The 14,584-nt window shown below is 38.1% G+C and overlaps 1 protein-coding gene across 1 annotated transcript; it reads right to left on the bottom strand.

Annotated features, from left to right (window-relative positions):
* Nucleotides 1-2,917: 2,917 nt before the first annotated feature.
* vgf (VGF nerve growth factor inducible) lies at nucleotides 2,918-14,128 on the bottom strand. The gene is made up of 2 exons (XM_030723340.1): nucleotides 13,995-14,128; nucleotides 2,918-5,116 (listed from the first exon to the last, which is right to left on the bottom strand). The coding sequence occupies exon 2, from the start codon at nucleotides 5,072-5,074 to the stop codon at nucleotides 2,933-2,935; it is 2,142 nt and encodes a 713-aa protein (XP_030579200.1). The 5' UTR covers nucleotides 5,075-5,116; nucleotides 13,995-14,128; the 3' UTR covers nucleotides 2,918-2,932.
* Between the last annotated feature and the right edge of the window lie 456 nt (nucleotides 14,129-14,584).

Here is a 14,584-nt window from a genome sequence, read left to right as displayed (position 1 = left end):
GTGTGGGAGCGGGAGCTCAGCAAAAACGAGTACATCTTGGGGGGATGAAATTCTATTTATGAAATACCTACTGATGGCAGAAACATCAGGACTACCATCACTTACGGGTTTTCAGATATTTCTTCCTGTTACAAATCACATAAAACACATTGGCAACAGAAGTGTGTAGGTTCAATTGAATGGCTGCCTTTGCTGTCTGTCTCTCTCACAGTCTTATAAAAATTCTGTGTCCAAACTGAAACATTTTTATAATAAAAATATTTGTCTTTATTTCTTTATGTGTAGTAAAAGTAGTCAAGCACATTTACATCCAGGAAACACATATTTATTTCTATGGTTACAATGAGTTACATCCGGAAAGACCACTGCATACATGGCTCAAGCACTTATGTTTAGGCACACTGACATTTTGTTTCAGTCATCTTTAAGATTTTTTTATACTTTTTTTTTTTTTACTGATACATATACGACTTTAAAGAAGCTATTTAACTGCAAGTATACATAAACGTGCAGACACTGTACCCTCACCTCTGGTCTCTCAATTCAAATCTCAGCCCATTTACTCTGCCCTGAAGCATAAAAAAAAAAAACACCAAAAAAAATAACAATATTTCTATTCAATTCACTCCTTTTATGATTAATGGCCCATGATTATTTTTTTTTATGAGAATGTCAGTGCCATGATTCAGTTTTGGCTGAACACAGAAACTATGAGTAAACCTCATCCCTTAGCAAAAGATGTTCACAAAAAGAACAATGCCAACAGACCAAAAAACAACATTTGCTGTTTTCTATATAAAGAATAGAAAAAGTTGAGAAAATTTTTTTTACTGATTATTACTTATCAGTACCGAGAAAGTCTTAGTGCATAAAGTTAAAATTTTTTGTTGTTATTGTCATGAATGCTAAGTTGTAAAAATGTCCTCATGCTTTAAAATTTTTCGAACATAAATATGAGCAAACTGTTGCTCTAAACAGTTAAGTTAGTGAGAACATTTCCATTATGCTGTCTGTTGCCTTTATGGACTGGGATTTATAAAGCTATTTTCTAGTCCAATTAACCACTCAAAGTCCTTTGAGAGGTTTCACATTTGTTCATACATTACTCCTTACACACATGCAATTTATCTACCTTGCATGGCAAATTTAGAATCACCAATAAAATTAGCATGTATGCTTTTTGATTGTGGGAGGAAACTATATTCCCAAGTATTGGAAGATTTGAAACTAGAACCTTCTTTCAGTTAGGTAAGATGAGGTGACCTTGCTAACCATTGCACTGCCATTACAGAAGAGTTTAGAGCCTTGATTTCATTTATAATATCAAATGCTACAAAAAAGAACCCACCCCCCCAAAAAAAACAAATAAAAAATGATAATGAGTGTAATATCACAGTGATATGCTTTGATGTTTGGGTGCTTGGAACTCATTCCTAAATATTATTTGTAAATCAAACACTTAGAAAATAGGAAATAGAGACTGAGTTTAATATGATGAATGAAAAAACAAACAAAAAAATTAAATCAAACATGTTACCCTAATATATATTATTCTATTCAATTCAGTTCAATTTTATTTATAGCACCAAACTGCAACAAACATTCATTTCAAGGTTCTTGATATTGTAATGTAATGATCATACAATTCCTTTAGACATCAGGCCATCACATCATCCAAACTTGCAACATTTACTAAAAACTGTAATGGTCAGCTTCCTAAGAAAATTAGACAAGATTTAGATGTGTGAGTTGTAAGGACTTTGTTGGGAATGATCAAATATTGAATTACCCAAACCTCTGGCTTTCAAATATCTTTATGAAAAGAACAGAATGCCACCACATCCTCCTCTGATGGCATCAAGTTTAAAAGAAAGCCATAGAAAGTTTAGCCAGTGTTTGGCACCATAGCAACAAGCTAATTGAAGTTATGCAAAAGGATGAGTCAACCAAGCTATTATATTCATATTAAAGTGACTTCCACAAACATTTTTATGAAATATGTTTTTGATGCATTATGTGTCATTATAAAGAGCTTTGGAGGATATGTGTGAGGATGCATTCATGGACATGTGCTTTACTCTAGCAAAAATATTATGTTTATTTTATTGGAATATTTAAAAAAAAAAAAAACAATACATTTACCAAAAAAAAAAATGTATTCATTTTAAAAGATAATTATATGGCATGGCTTTGGAATTACTTTATTACCAGATCATGAATGATAATAATTAAATCGCTAGGACAATGACAAAAAACGAAAACAAACAAAAAAACAAACAAACAAACTAAAAAAACATGTGGACACCCTGCGTTCTGGGGTTATTTTTCCTTGGTTGAAACATAACTCCTTAGTTCCACTGAAGGGGAATTTTGATGTCCACACACTTTTGGCCATGTTGTATGTGTCTTTTTTGGAAATTGTGTCTATGAAATAATTTTCAAATTTGAATGCCAAAAATGTGATTTCTGAAAGTAGATGTCAGTGAATAAATGTTTTCATTGATCCAACACAGCCTGTGATTCATCTGACTGCCTCTGATTCTGAAAAGAGGTCATAAGGGTAACAGCATATTTAAGCGTCCTTTGATGGCAATTCAAAATGTCCATATGGAGCATGTTGGATGAGAAGTCCTAGCATGATACAAACCTTGCTTCATCAGGCTACAGACTACATTGACCCTTGCTGCCCCTCCTTCAAAGGAAAGGATTGCAGATGTACATCTTTCAGTTCATTTTTCTTAACAAAGTTCCATTTCATCCCAATGAACTCTAGGGGAAAAAACTCTCTGTAGTGTCATTCTCTCAATCATAACCAGTCAAAATAGTTAAAAAAAACTTATTACACCTGTGAAAAAAACTAAAAACAATAACCTAAAGAAATACACTCTTGTCATTTTTTTTTATACTTTCCTGTTTGTGTTTCTCTCTGTCCTTAGTCTATCATGTGTGGCCTCTTCCTGAGTATCTGCTGTATGCATTTCTCCAAATTATCGTGATTAATGTCTTGGTGCTTTCCAGCCACATAATGATCTTTGTTTCTTGTCACTGCAGGTGCTGTGTCTGAGTAATAAAGCTGCTTCTGCTGAGAATAGATTCTTGGAAGGGAATGCGCTTTGGGGATGGGCATTGGCTGAAATGTCCAGGGGAACAAGGAGAGAGGGTAACTGTTGTAGTGAGACCTCTGCTGGTGGCCTGTAGGGGGTTTTCTCTGCCTAGGTTGGACCCAGCTGTTGTATCGTCTTTTGGGAGGAAAAGTGTATACATCACCCACAAAATTCGTGAGGAAGTTGCTGAAAGTGAGAGACGGCTTTGCAATGAAGTAATGGGGTTTGGGCCTGGGAGCAGGAGGAACATAGATGGGGTAGTCTTGATATGGTTTCTTCTGGTAGTAGGAAGGGTAATTGTAGGGGGGGAAAGGATAGCTGGTCCAAACAGACTTAGGTGATGTGAACCAGAGGTCCTGTTTGATTGAGATAGGCTTCTGAGCTTTGGACCAGATATTTTGATTGCCCAGCTGGGGTTTGCTCCAGACATCTTCTGTTCTTGTTGATGTTTTCTCCTGGAACCAGTTTTTGAGGAAATTAACTGCTGGAAATGGTAGCTTAGCGATTGGCATGTTATTCTGATTGCTTGAAATCTGTGCTGTAGATGAAAATGGTGAAGACATAGTGGGTCGTTGCCAGCGTGACATCATCTCAGGCGACAAGTCTTTCTTCTTCTTCTCCACATCACTAATGATGTCGACCACATCATCAGCAGGGAGGTGGAGCTTGCTGGAGATCTCAATCAACTTATCAATTGTCTGAGGATCAATATCATCTTCCTCTGTGATTTCCTGTTCCTCATCAGATCTCTTATCCTCCGCAGCATTGGGCAGAGACAAGCTGTAGTGTTTGTTCCCATTATTCTGTTTGACCATGTACTGCAGCAGCATATCTGAGGCAATGTCAGCTAGCTTCTCCTCCTCCATCTTGGCTTGTTGTGCTTCAGCTGCCTGCCTCCTCATCTCCTCCTGCTCTGCTTTGGCCCGAGCCTCCTCTTCTTCTGGACTCAGCATCTTCTCATCTTCCTCCTCCTCTGGTTCATCATCTTCCATAATCTGTTCTGCTAGAGCTTGGGGGTCTACTGCATTACTGCCATAATTACTGTCATCAACTTTATCCATGAAATTGTCCCCCCTGAATTTTGGGAAGCTGAGGGCTTTCTGTGTTTCTTCTTGCCATTTAAGTTTTTTCTTAGTCATAGCAAGATCACTGCCTTTATTTATTGGTATGATGTCATTGTAGCTGTTGTAATCTCTCTCCTCTCTGTAGCTTTGTTCTCCCTCTCTCTTAGATATCGTGTTTACACGAGGAAATTCCTTCATCATCATCTCGAGACTTTTTAACTCCTCAGGGCTCAGCTGTTCCTCCTCTTCACTGCTGGCTTGATCAAGGCTGGTTGATCCCTGCTGGGGACCAGCACTCTGCCCATTATCTCCTGTTTCATCTGAGCTGGTGGGCTGCTTCTTTGTTAGGATTTGGACTGTCTGGCTTGTGGTATGACTGGTCACCTTCTCAGTCATCTTCTCTTCTTCCCAGGCTTTCTTCATTTCTTCTTCTTCCCCCCTTTCCTGCTCCTTCCCCTGGGCAGCCATGAGCAGCTCTAACTCTTGTCGCCCATCTCTGTCTCTGTCTGCTCCCTCTATTGTTCTCACTTCTCTGTTTGCATCTTCTTTTTTATCCTTTTCTCTCTCTACCTTTTTTTCTTTTTCCATTCCTTCATGCCCCTCTCCCTCCCTCCCTTGTTCTACTTGTGAGTGATTCAAAGCCTCTAGTAAAACTGCTGCTAGTTTTTTGGGATCAACATTTTTAAAAAGCTCTTCTTCCTCTGCTTCTTCTTGTTTCTGGATTAATTGGCTTTCGTCACCCCCTCTATCCCTATCTTCAGACACAGTCAGCCCTGGAGTAGTTCTGTATTTGTCAATACCTCCAAAGGTGCTGAGAGGATTGGAGGTGGACAAATGGAGAATGGATCCCGCTATTAGAAGGAACAGGAGTATAAGAGCACTTGAGGGGTTATGGTATCTAGTCATGGCCACTCAGAATAGGACTTTCTGTGAACAATGAAGAAATCCCTGGAAGAGAGAAAAAAAACACAGAAACAAGTCTTCATTGAGAATGGAGTGAATCTTTTCTAGAGGGACACTATATAGGGATGATGAGTGAGTGAGTAGCACATGGCTGAAGCTTGCTTCCTAGAAGTACCTTTAGTGTAACCATGAACTTTTCCTTACCTGATGTTTAACTAGTTATCCTGCCCCTATTAGAAATATTGCTGCCAATATGTAAAGATATTGTAAAATGTGAAAATTAAAAAGTATCACCAAACGTACATTTTAACATTCTTGATGTTCTTGGTTAAGCCTGATAATGTAATTCAAAACAAAAAAGGGATACTGTGAACCAGTTAAGTAAATTTTCATTTTTTAACATATCTATGTGGTTTCATTTTATGAGCTTTGATAATATTAATAATATTAAATCTGTTACTTTAATAGGTGTAACAAAAGGTTTTGAGAACAGTGTGATACACTGTAAACCCAGATTTTGATTCCACTTAAAAATATTGAGTTCATATTACTTAAAATTGCCTAGAATGTGAACATTACTTGTTAATGCTGAGTAGACTGTACTTTTTGATGGTCTATCTTATTGTAATTATGTGTTTGAGTTCAAACAACTTAATATCATCAAGTTTTGCACCTGCTAAAAATCTAGTTTATACCAGTTTTAACAGACTGGATTAATATGCCGCTGCATGGTGGCATGATGGTTAGCAGTGCTACCTTACAGGTAGAATGCCATCTGGAAGGTCTGGGTTCAATTCTGGCTTGGTCCAGGCCTCTCGCTGTTTGGAATAGAAGACATTTGGTGTTTTTGTTCACAACGCTCTCTTGTATAGTTTTTTTATTGTTCCATGGACAAATGTTATTTGTAAATGTTAATGTACCGCATTCAGCAGGGCTGAGTTTTATCATGTTTATTTACCAAATTTAAACAGACACAGTTCAACACTGTAAAAAATATTTGTGTTACTGGGCAGCATGGTGGTGTGGTTGTTAGCACTGCTGTCTCACAGCTAGAATAGCTATTTGATAGTCTGGGTTCAATTCCACCTTAGCCTGGGACCCTTGCTATGTGGAGTTTGTATGTTCTCCCTGTGTCTGTATGGGTTTCCTCCCACAATCTGAAGACATCCAGTTACTGGGGTTAGGTTAATTGGTCTCTCTAAATTGCCCACAGGTGTGAATGGTTGTCTGTGTCAGCCCTGCAACAGGCTGGTGACCTTTATGGGGTGTACCCTGCATCTTACTGCCTTGTCAGCTGGGATGGGCTCCAGCCCCCACCATCCCCACACAACCATGAAAAAGATAGGGGGAACTGATTGATCAAAAGACATTTTATTTTTTCATGAACTATAAAATATAAGTTTGGTCAATTAGAACATACAATTTAGTTCAATTGGATATGGAGTAGTGCTTACTTAATAGGCTGAGTTAAATGAATGTTTTATTACTTAAAAAATTTAAGGCAACGAGTTACCTTGGTTTTTTTTTAAGTAGATTCAACTTATCCGGGTTTACAGTGTACTTGAAGCTCAGGTATTCCTGATGCACAACTACACATGAGAACACATGTTGCCATCTGTGGCACACCACTTTGCCATGCAACAATTTACACAGCCTCTAGACTTGTGTTAATTAAGATTTATATCAGGTCAAATATAAATCAATTTTGCCTAAACTATACATGAGAATATAAATCACGTTAAATAGGCACGTTTTGTTTCGCTAGTCAAATAAAATGAATTAAGTTTTCGTCAAATGACAGGAAAACAGGAAAGTTGGCTACCAAAATCTTGATCAGTGAAAAGGGCTACATTAACTCGCCATCTGTAGGCAGAACAAGGAGAAAAGAACATTTGTAGGAAATTAACATTTTCAGGACGTCAACACAGTTTGCTGCTTAGATTGTATTGGCCTATATGAGGACAGAAACAAAAAGAGTTCCTGATGGTGCTGCTGCGGGCGGGGGAGGGACCCGCAGGTCTACTTGGTTCTTAAATGTTGAACACAGAGCGCAACAAGTGCAGTGACAGAGAGTGATCATTCTAGAAATTAACAGCAAATTGCCACACTTTCATTTCACGTCTGTAGGTTTTTACGCACCACCGCCTCTTGCAGAGCCTACTCCGTGCAGTACTTAAAACACTCAAAATTTTTGTAGTATTGTTTTTATTTTTTTTTTTCTTAAAATAAGTAAATAAACAGTCATACCGTGAAATTATCTACCCCTATTAAACCGCAACAATAAGACTCAAATTTAATTTTCCGCGAAATCAGAGCATGAGATTTCACCATTTCACTTTCGGAGCTCTGCTGTCACTGCATTTAGCAAACAGGAGCCCACCCCACGGACTCCGCCCCGGCTAGATAGCTGCTTATACCTGTATTATTTCTCTGCAATTTACAATCTACCACAGGCAGCGGACAGTTCAGTGTGCAGGTTTGATCTCCCTATGGTTGTGCACGGGCTTGATTTCGCCTTCTACAGAAATCGAAATGACAGCCTGCATGAACGTGAGGAGGAATAAGAGGGAAAACAAAGATCAAATGAAAATTTCAGGCATAATTTAACAGGAGTGGATCATTGCTGACAAGTTTTTTCCACGCCTCCACTGCTCTGTGCTGTGAGTGTGCATGTGTGGCTGCACACGCCGTTTTGCTGCTGTGCAGATAAATCATCTGTTTTCTTTACATCAGCTGTAGAAACCAGAACGATCACTATAACCACAGTTTGCTAGCGGGGGCTGTCATTAGCACTAGCAATCATTCTGTCGGTCCTACAGACATTACCGAAAATCCTCTCTAAACCTAACATGACATGCACCCTGAGAAGTGTAACTACAGGCTCACAAGGACTGTGATTACTGCCTAGGCTTCAGAGGTGCTTTCTGGTTACATATGTAGGCACCTTCACTCAATTAACAAGTGGGAGCAGCTTTTAGCGGTTAGTATTAGCTTGCTAATTAGCATTAGCATTTCTGGCTAGAACCCTGTTGTGTTAACTTCTCTTACCCACTTCTCTTTCCAGGCCTGGAACCAAGGATCATCAAACCATATAAGGTGAGCCATATTTGCTTCATAAAGGAATTGCTTAATATCATAAAGCTTCTAATTTAGAAAGAAAATTTTAATGCAAAATGAATATGCTATATTGATAATATGAAATATGTGTGGTCTAAACTAATTCACATAATAGGCTCTATAAATATAATAATTTTAGTTTACAGTAAAAGGAATAATAAGTGGGTGGTGACAGAACAAGATGAAATGAATTTCCTCCAAAGGGTTGATGGGCTCTCCCTCAGAGATGAGGTCAGAAGCTCAGTCATCTAGGAGAGGCTGAGAGTAGAGCTGCTGCTCTTCCACAGCCAGTGGAGCCAGTTGAGGTGGCTCGGGCATCTGATTAGGATGCCTCCTGGAAGCCTCCGTAGTGAGGTTTTCTGGGCATGTCCTGCCAGGAGGAGGCTATTGTAGAGGGACTATGTCACTCAGCTGGCCTGCAAAGTCCTCAGGATTCACACAGGTAGGGAGGTGGCTGGGGAGAGGGAAGCTGCCCTCGCAACCCCACGCTTGATTAAGCAGTGGAGAATTGATTATAGTCAAATAAGCGTTTGTTTTTCCACCAATATCTAAAGTTATTGTAATTTCTAACACTAAAGAGTGGACAGATATAAAATAAGAATGGAAATTGTCTTTTTTTTTTTGTCCCTCAGTAAGAAAATTCCAGTGCAACAGCAAAAAGTGACATGCAGTTGATTCACACAAACACACATACATATGTGTGCATATATGTGCACACAAAAAATTACAATAAAATTACAACCTAAAAATACTATGGAGTAATTAAAAAAAGCTTACTCCCATCCTAAGGAATGTGCAACTGAGAAGGACGATTTAAGAAATGTGTAATTGTGCATTAAAAAAATTACTTGCAATACTGGTAATATGAAATTGATTAATATAGTGTTTTCAGTAGGGTATTAAAGTTGGATTAAAGTTAAATGTCAAGGGTTTTTACTTAGACTTTGGGAATGATTGGTGAGTATTTAAGTAATTTTTTTTGAACATACTAAATAAGTTTTATTTTGTGTTTCTCAGATTAATGTGGAGTTCCAGAGGCTCATGGCTCTTCCCTCTTGAGCAGACTTTCTTGCCCCAGTTGGACAGGCACTCAAATCAGCTGATTAAAGTCATCCAGGCCAAAGGAGGAGCAACACGTGCAATAATGGCTGGCATCATGAGAACTTACGATGAGGTAAGGATATTATCAATAGGGATACTGAGTGAACTAAGCTATGGCCATTTACTTTTTTCCATTTAAAACAAAGAACTTAAAGTGACTAGTTACTTTCAGACTCATTGTTTTAATTATCAATACTTGACAGACTATTTGTGCAAAGCTGATATCATTTGAAGAAAAGCAAGTTTGCCTGTCTTATGTATTTCTGCTGCATTTAGTTGTTATAGTAAGTCTATATTGTGGTTCTTTCATGAATTCAATAAAATACACCTTTCTATCCAACTTACCAGAAACCGGTGCAATTTAGCCAAATTTTTGAGCTTCTGTTGCTTTTAAATTTTAACATTTTTAAATGTTAGACTTGTATCAATTCTATGCTGTAAGAGATCTCTTTAATCGAAAATTATATTCACTAGTTCTGGTAGATTGTGTTAAGAAAAAGCCTTAACCTTAACAATACAGTCTAGTTTCACAAATTGAGACTTGAAGGATAAAATGTGGCAGAGGTGGAATATGCATAATTTTGAAGCACAGCATTAAAACCCAGTGGACATGTGGGCTGCACATTATGGCATCTGATAGGCCTTTGCTGTTGTGAACAGCCCAAATATATTACTGTTATATCATGAATCTCTTCAGATATGAAATATTGATAACGATAACTTTTCTCCAGGTTGAAGACATTGGGATTCCAAGGGAATGTGTTCTGAAAGGGCTCATCACCTTTCTTGGAGAGGATGCAAAAGACCTTATTAAGGAATACTGTGTAAGTTTTTTTTTTTTTTTTTTTAAAAGGTTTAAAGCTGCATCTCATCCCATTCAGGCAAATGGACAAATTCAATGTCAATTGTTTTTACCTTTGTAAATTATTTATGGACTGGCTTTTCTAAATGTGAACATCTGTTTGAAAAAATGGGGCAGATTTGGTGTCAGAATTGTAAATTTAACATGGCCGTGTCCTGCTTAAATCCAGAAATGGTGTGCTTTGCTGTTCAGCAGAGGGCATTCTCTAACTTCATTTCCTGTTTACCAACATGCCAAACAAGTTAATAAGAATATATGTTTTAGAGTCATGCTATTTTGATACCAGCTCCAAAATATCTGACAAGCAACACAAATATGCATTTTGTGTTGAGCTCCACCCTTGGAATAGCAGGGGGGCATGCCAAAGTAGCAGGCGCCTTATGACCAAGGCCGAAGCCATGACGGCAGCAGACGATATGAATAGTCACATGGCAGTTGTGAACCAATCAAATGGCTCAGATTGAAAGAACGTAAATATTGCCGTCCGCATGGCGCTGGAAATGGACACGGCGGACGGTGCAAAAAAAATTTTTTTTAGGAAAATTAAAAAGTAGACGGCGCTGAAGGGTGGAGTAGGTGGAAAATGCGCCTGCCACCGGCATAATTTGAAAGCCCTGGTAGTGAGAGATTAGTTAGTCTTCAAGTTTTAACATATTGTTTACCTCACTACAGGGCAGCAGCGGAGATGATGCCCAGATGGAAATGAAACAACTCACCATGGCAGTGTTTGTGATTCGGAAGGATGGAGAGGGATTGAAAGAAGCCCCAGAAGACATTGACAACGTCATTGAGGGAGTGCAGATGTTGCACGACCTGACTTCAGTTGCCTCAGCATGTGCCCTGCTTCTGGGTTTGATATATGCCCTTAACCTGGCTTATCCAAAGGCTCTGCGTTTTACATTTGAAGTGTTCCAAAAAAATCTTCATGCAACTTGAGCAGAACAAGATGTCTCCCAAAGTTCAAAATTTGTTTGGAAGACTTCAGACCTCACAGTAAAGACACTGGCATGTTGTGCAACAGGACAGATTATCTTCTGTCTTCTTTGAACAGAAGAGCGCCATGTTTTGGAAGCTTAACAACCTCAAGGAACTGCACTTTTTGCACTTCTTTTGGGACATTGTATTGCTTGTGGCTTTAATATGCACAGAGTTTAATGGATAACAATTGTGACTGGTATTTCTGGATGGTGTTTACTGATGAGGTTTTGATGAACATTATCATTTTGGGACTGTCTTTTTTTTTTTTTTTCGCTGTTGACATTTCATAAAGTTAGATGGTTTATCTCTTTGGTTTTGTGTGGGGGGAAAAAATACAGGTTAAGGAGGAAAAAGTTACAGTAGGAAAGTAATAGGCTTCTGCAGTTTTGTTCGTGGACACTTTCACAGAATTTTCTTTTCGCATTTTTTTATTTTTTATTTTTTATTTGAATCACCAGATTTGTGCAGTGTTTCTTGAAGGAGGGTTAATGTATGCAGATATTAATGTTTACTATTCTTTTCTTTTCTGATGTCAGTTAAATTGTCAGACTTGGTTTAAACTAGGCAGCTATTACTCCACATCCTTGTTTGAAAGCTTTTTGCCTAAATATTTTTTGGGTATTGCTCTTATTTTCAGTGTGGTTTAGAAGATGTTCAAATAGTCACCAGTGTTATTACATTTTATGTCAAAAGCATGTTCTTAGCAAATGTTATGGTTTAGGAGTGTGGATTTTCTTTTTTAGGAGGACTTGTGTTAAGTTTGAAAAACCTTATTTTTTTTTCTGAGGAATACACAGGGGTGTCCAAGTCTTTTCCAGGAGAGCTACCATTGTGCAACTTTAAGATGGACCCTATTTCGATACCACCTGAATCAAATTTCTGAATTCGCACACCAGCAGACATTCAGCTCAGCAGAGGCGTGGTAATGAGCAGTTCATTTGATTGATGTATTGGAGATGGGATGCATCTGAAAGTTGTGGGATGATAGCTCTCCAGAACTGGACTTGGGCATCCCTGATCTAGCAGGTTGCTGACCAAAAAGATTAAGTATTCAAAAATACAACCCCAGTTAAGCAGAAAAGCAATATCCCTTATGAAGTTTCAAAAGATCTGTGTAGTATTTTGTGAAAAACCTGTAAGTTTGTGATGTTTTCACAATAAAATTTAAAATGTTCCATTTGTGCAATGTAGATTTATTATTTTAACCAAGTTGAATTTCTGAGTAGCATAAAGGTATTTTACTCCTATTTGAAAAACTAAAATACCATGCTAAAACACACTTTTAAAATGATTTAAATTTAAGCTATATTTTAAGTATAATGTGAGTGATAATGTAATTTGGGGTAGTTTAGTTTTTTAAGTTGGAACAACTTAAAATTTTGAGTTGACTTTCTATAAAATTAGAAAGATGGATTTCAATTTTTTATTTGGAATAAAGTAAATCAATTGAGTAAGACTGACTTAAATTTGTCAAGTTAAACCAACTTAATAAATTAAGTTGGATAAATTTAATTGAATTACTTGTTACCAATTGAAGCAATTCAATTAAGTTGGATCAGCTATTTTCTTTTTTCAGTGTACAACTTCCTTTGTAAAAAATGTCACCACGTGTTTCCATTTCAAACATAAAAACAACAGTATCATATGTACATAAAACAACTTATAGAAAATATACAAACAGAAGATATGATAATTCATAATAAACAGAATGGAATTTATACCATAACTCCAACAAATACTCCAAACGTTTTTTTTAATCAACTATTATTCCAGTGCAATCGCTAAAATCAATTTTTCCTATTTACAATAAACGTATTTCAAATACACAGGAACACGCCATATGCTTAAGCCGCATATTCTGCAATGGAGGTTGGGTGGGTGGGGGGGGGGGGGGGGGTGATAAACTCAGCTAATAACTACGACACACAAATTACTGATCTCATGCTGCATACCAGATAGATTTTATAAATCAGCTTGTTTGCATCTGTCTGTCTATCCTGTGGAAGGCAGCCTTGTGGGCCTGAGCAGCTCATATACAGTTTTCAGAAAAGCAGCTAAATAATTCGTCTCTGAGCCACCTCAGACTCGTGCCAATATGAGTAACCTTCCCGCAGTTCACAATTCATCTCTAAAAATCATAATCTCCAACAAACATGGACGTCGGTGTTATGCAGACATTTTAGACACGACAAAAGGCGACCATGGTCTCTGCTTTTTTTTAATGGGAACGTCACCGCGGTTATACAGGACACAGGTAACAGCTTCAGTCTACTAATTTTACAGTGTAGTTATTTTTGGAAAAGAGTCGTGGAGATGATTGCTGGAAATGAAGATAAGTGAGACTGTGAGGGAAATGATGTGGATGAAGATGAGAAGTAGGAGGGGTATTGGGAGCAGACAATAGGTTGATTTACAGTGAAATCTGACCATAGCAAGTAACCATAATTAAAGCTGCCATAAAAGCCCCTGCATCATAACGAGTCATTAAAAAAACAAACAAAAAAACGCTTATATGCCTGCATACTACTCACTTGCCTAATCGATTTTTATTTTCTTAGAAATATCTAAATGTTTTTCACAGCTCACGATGAATGTAAATATTCTGGATTTAGCTGCCAATACTCCTCTAACCCAACACACATGAGAATTACTCTTATTGTACATTTTCTTTATATTTTGCAAACTGCTGCGCCCAGCTTTGTTTTGACTACAAAAGCTTTAAAGTGACATCACAATATTGTTGTACAGTTTTAAACATTGATGAGTATTTCTAAGTACGCTATTATTAATGATGTAAGCTCAAACGGAATTTCCTTTGGACAGCATAAGCTAAAGGGCCATAATGCAAAATAAGTTGCCACTTACTTGCAATTCAATGTGGGCAGCGGGGGGATTCCTGCTTCCCCTCCTCGTCACGTCACACTCAGCCGCTGAAGTCCTGCAGTCAAGCTAAGCCTGTGTCTTGACGCGTGAGATGTTGCTATTTAGGGTTAAGTATCGTCACTGTTATTGTTGTATGTATCAGTCTCTTCGTGCGCTGCTATCACAAGTGCCCGAACCAACCCGTCTATTTTCAGGACTACGGACAGAGGCTGCGGCTGTCTTCTACCTCCGCCTTCCTCACCCACGTGATCCTTGCGTCAAGCAGTCCCCATTGACGTCAGTAGACTGGGTTTCATTCATTAGATTTTTCTGCACCCCCATCCACCTTACCGTCTCCCTCCTCCTCTATTTGATCGGACCAATTAGCTGCAGTGCTGCTGCTGAATGGAAAGAACCTGGTGAATTGATTCGCAATTTATGGCGCGATCTCACAGGGCCGGGCCCAACATACTTGAGTGCAGGAAGAAGATGAGAACACGTGTGTACCTAAACAAAGCCCACGTTGCTTTCTTTGACTTAGAAAGAGTATAAATAAAAAATGTGATGAGGTCAAGAAAAGATATAAAGAAAAA

This window comes from Archocentrus centrarchus, unplaced genomic scaffold (genome assembly GCF_007364275.1).
Source record: "Archocentrus centrarchus isolate MPI-CPG fArcCen1 unplaced genomic scaffold, fArcCen1 scaffold_24_ctg1, whole genome shotgun sequence".
Lineage (NCBI taxonomy): Eukaryota > Metazoa > Chordata > Actinopteri > Cichliformes > Cichlidae > Archocentrus > Archocentrus centrarchus.
Note: the sequence above shows the minus strand (reverse complement) of the source record. Positions and strands in the feature narration are given on the sequence as shown.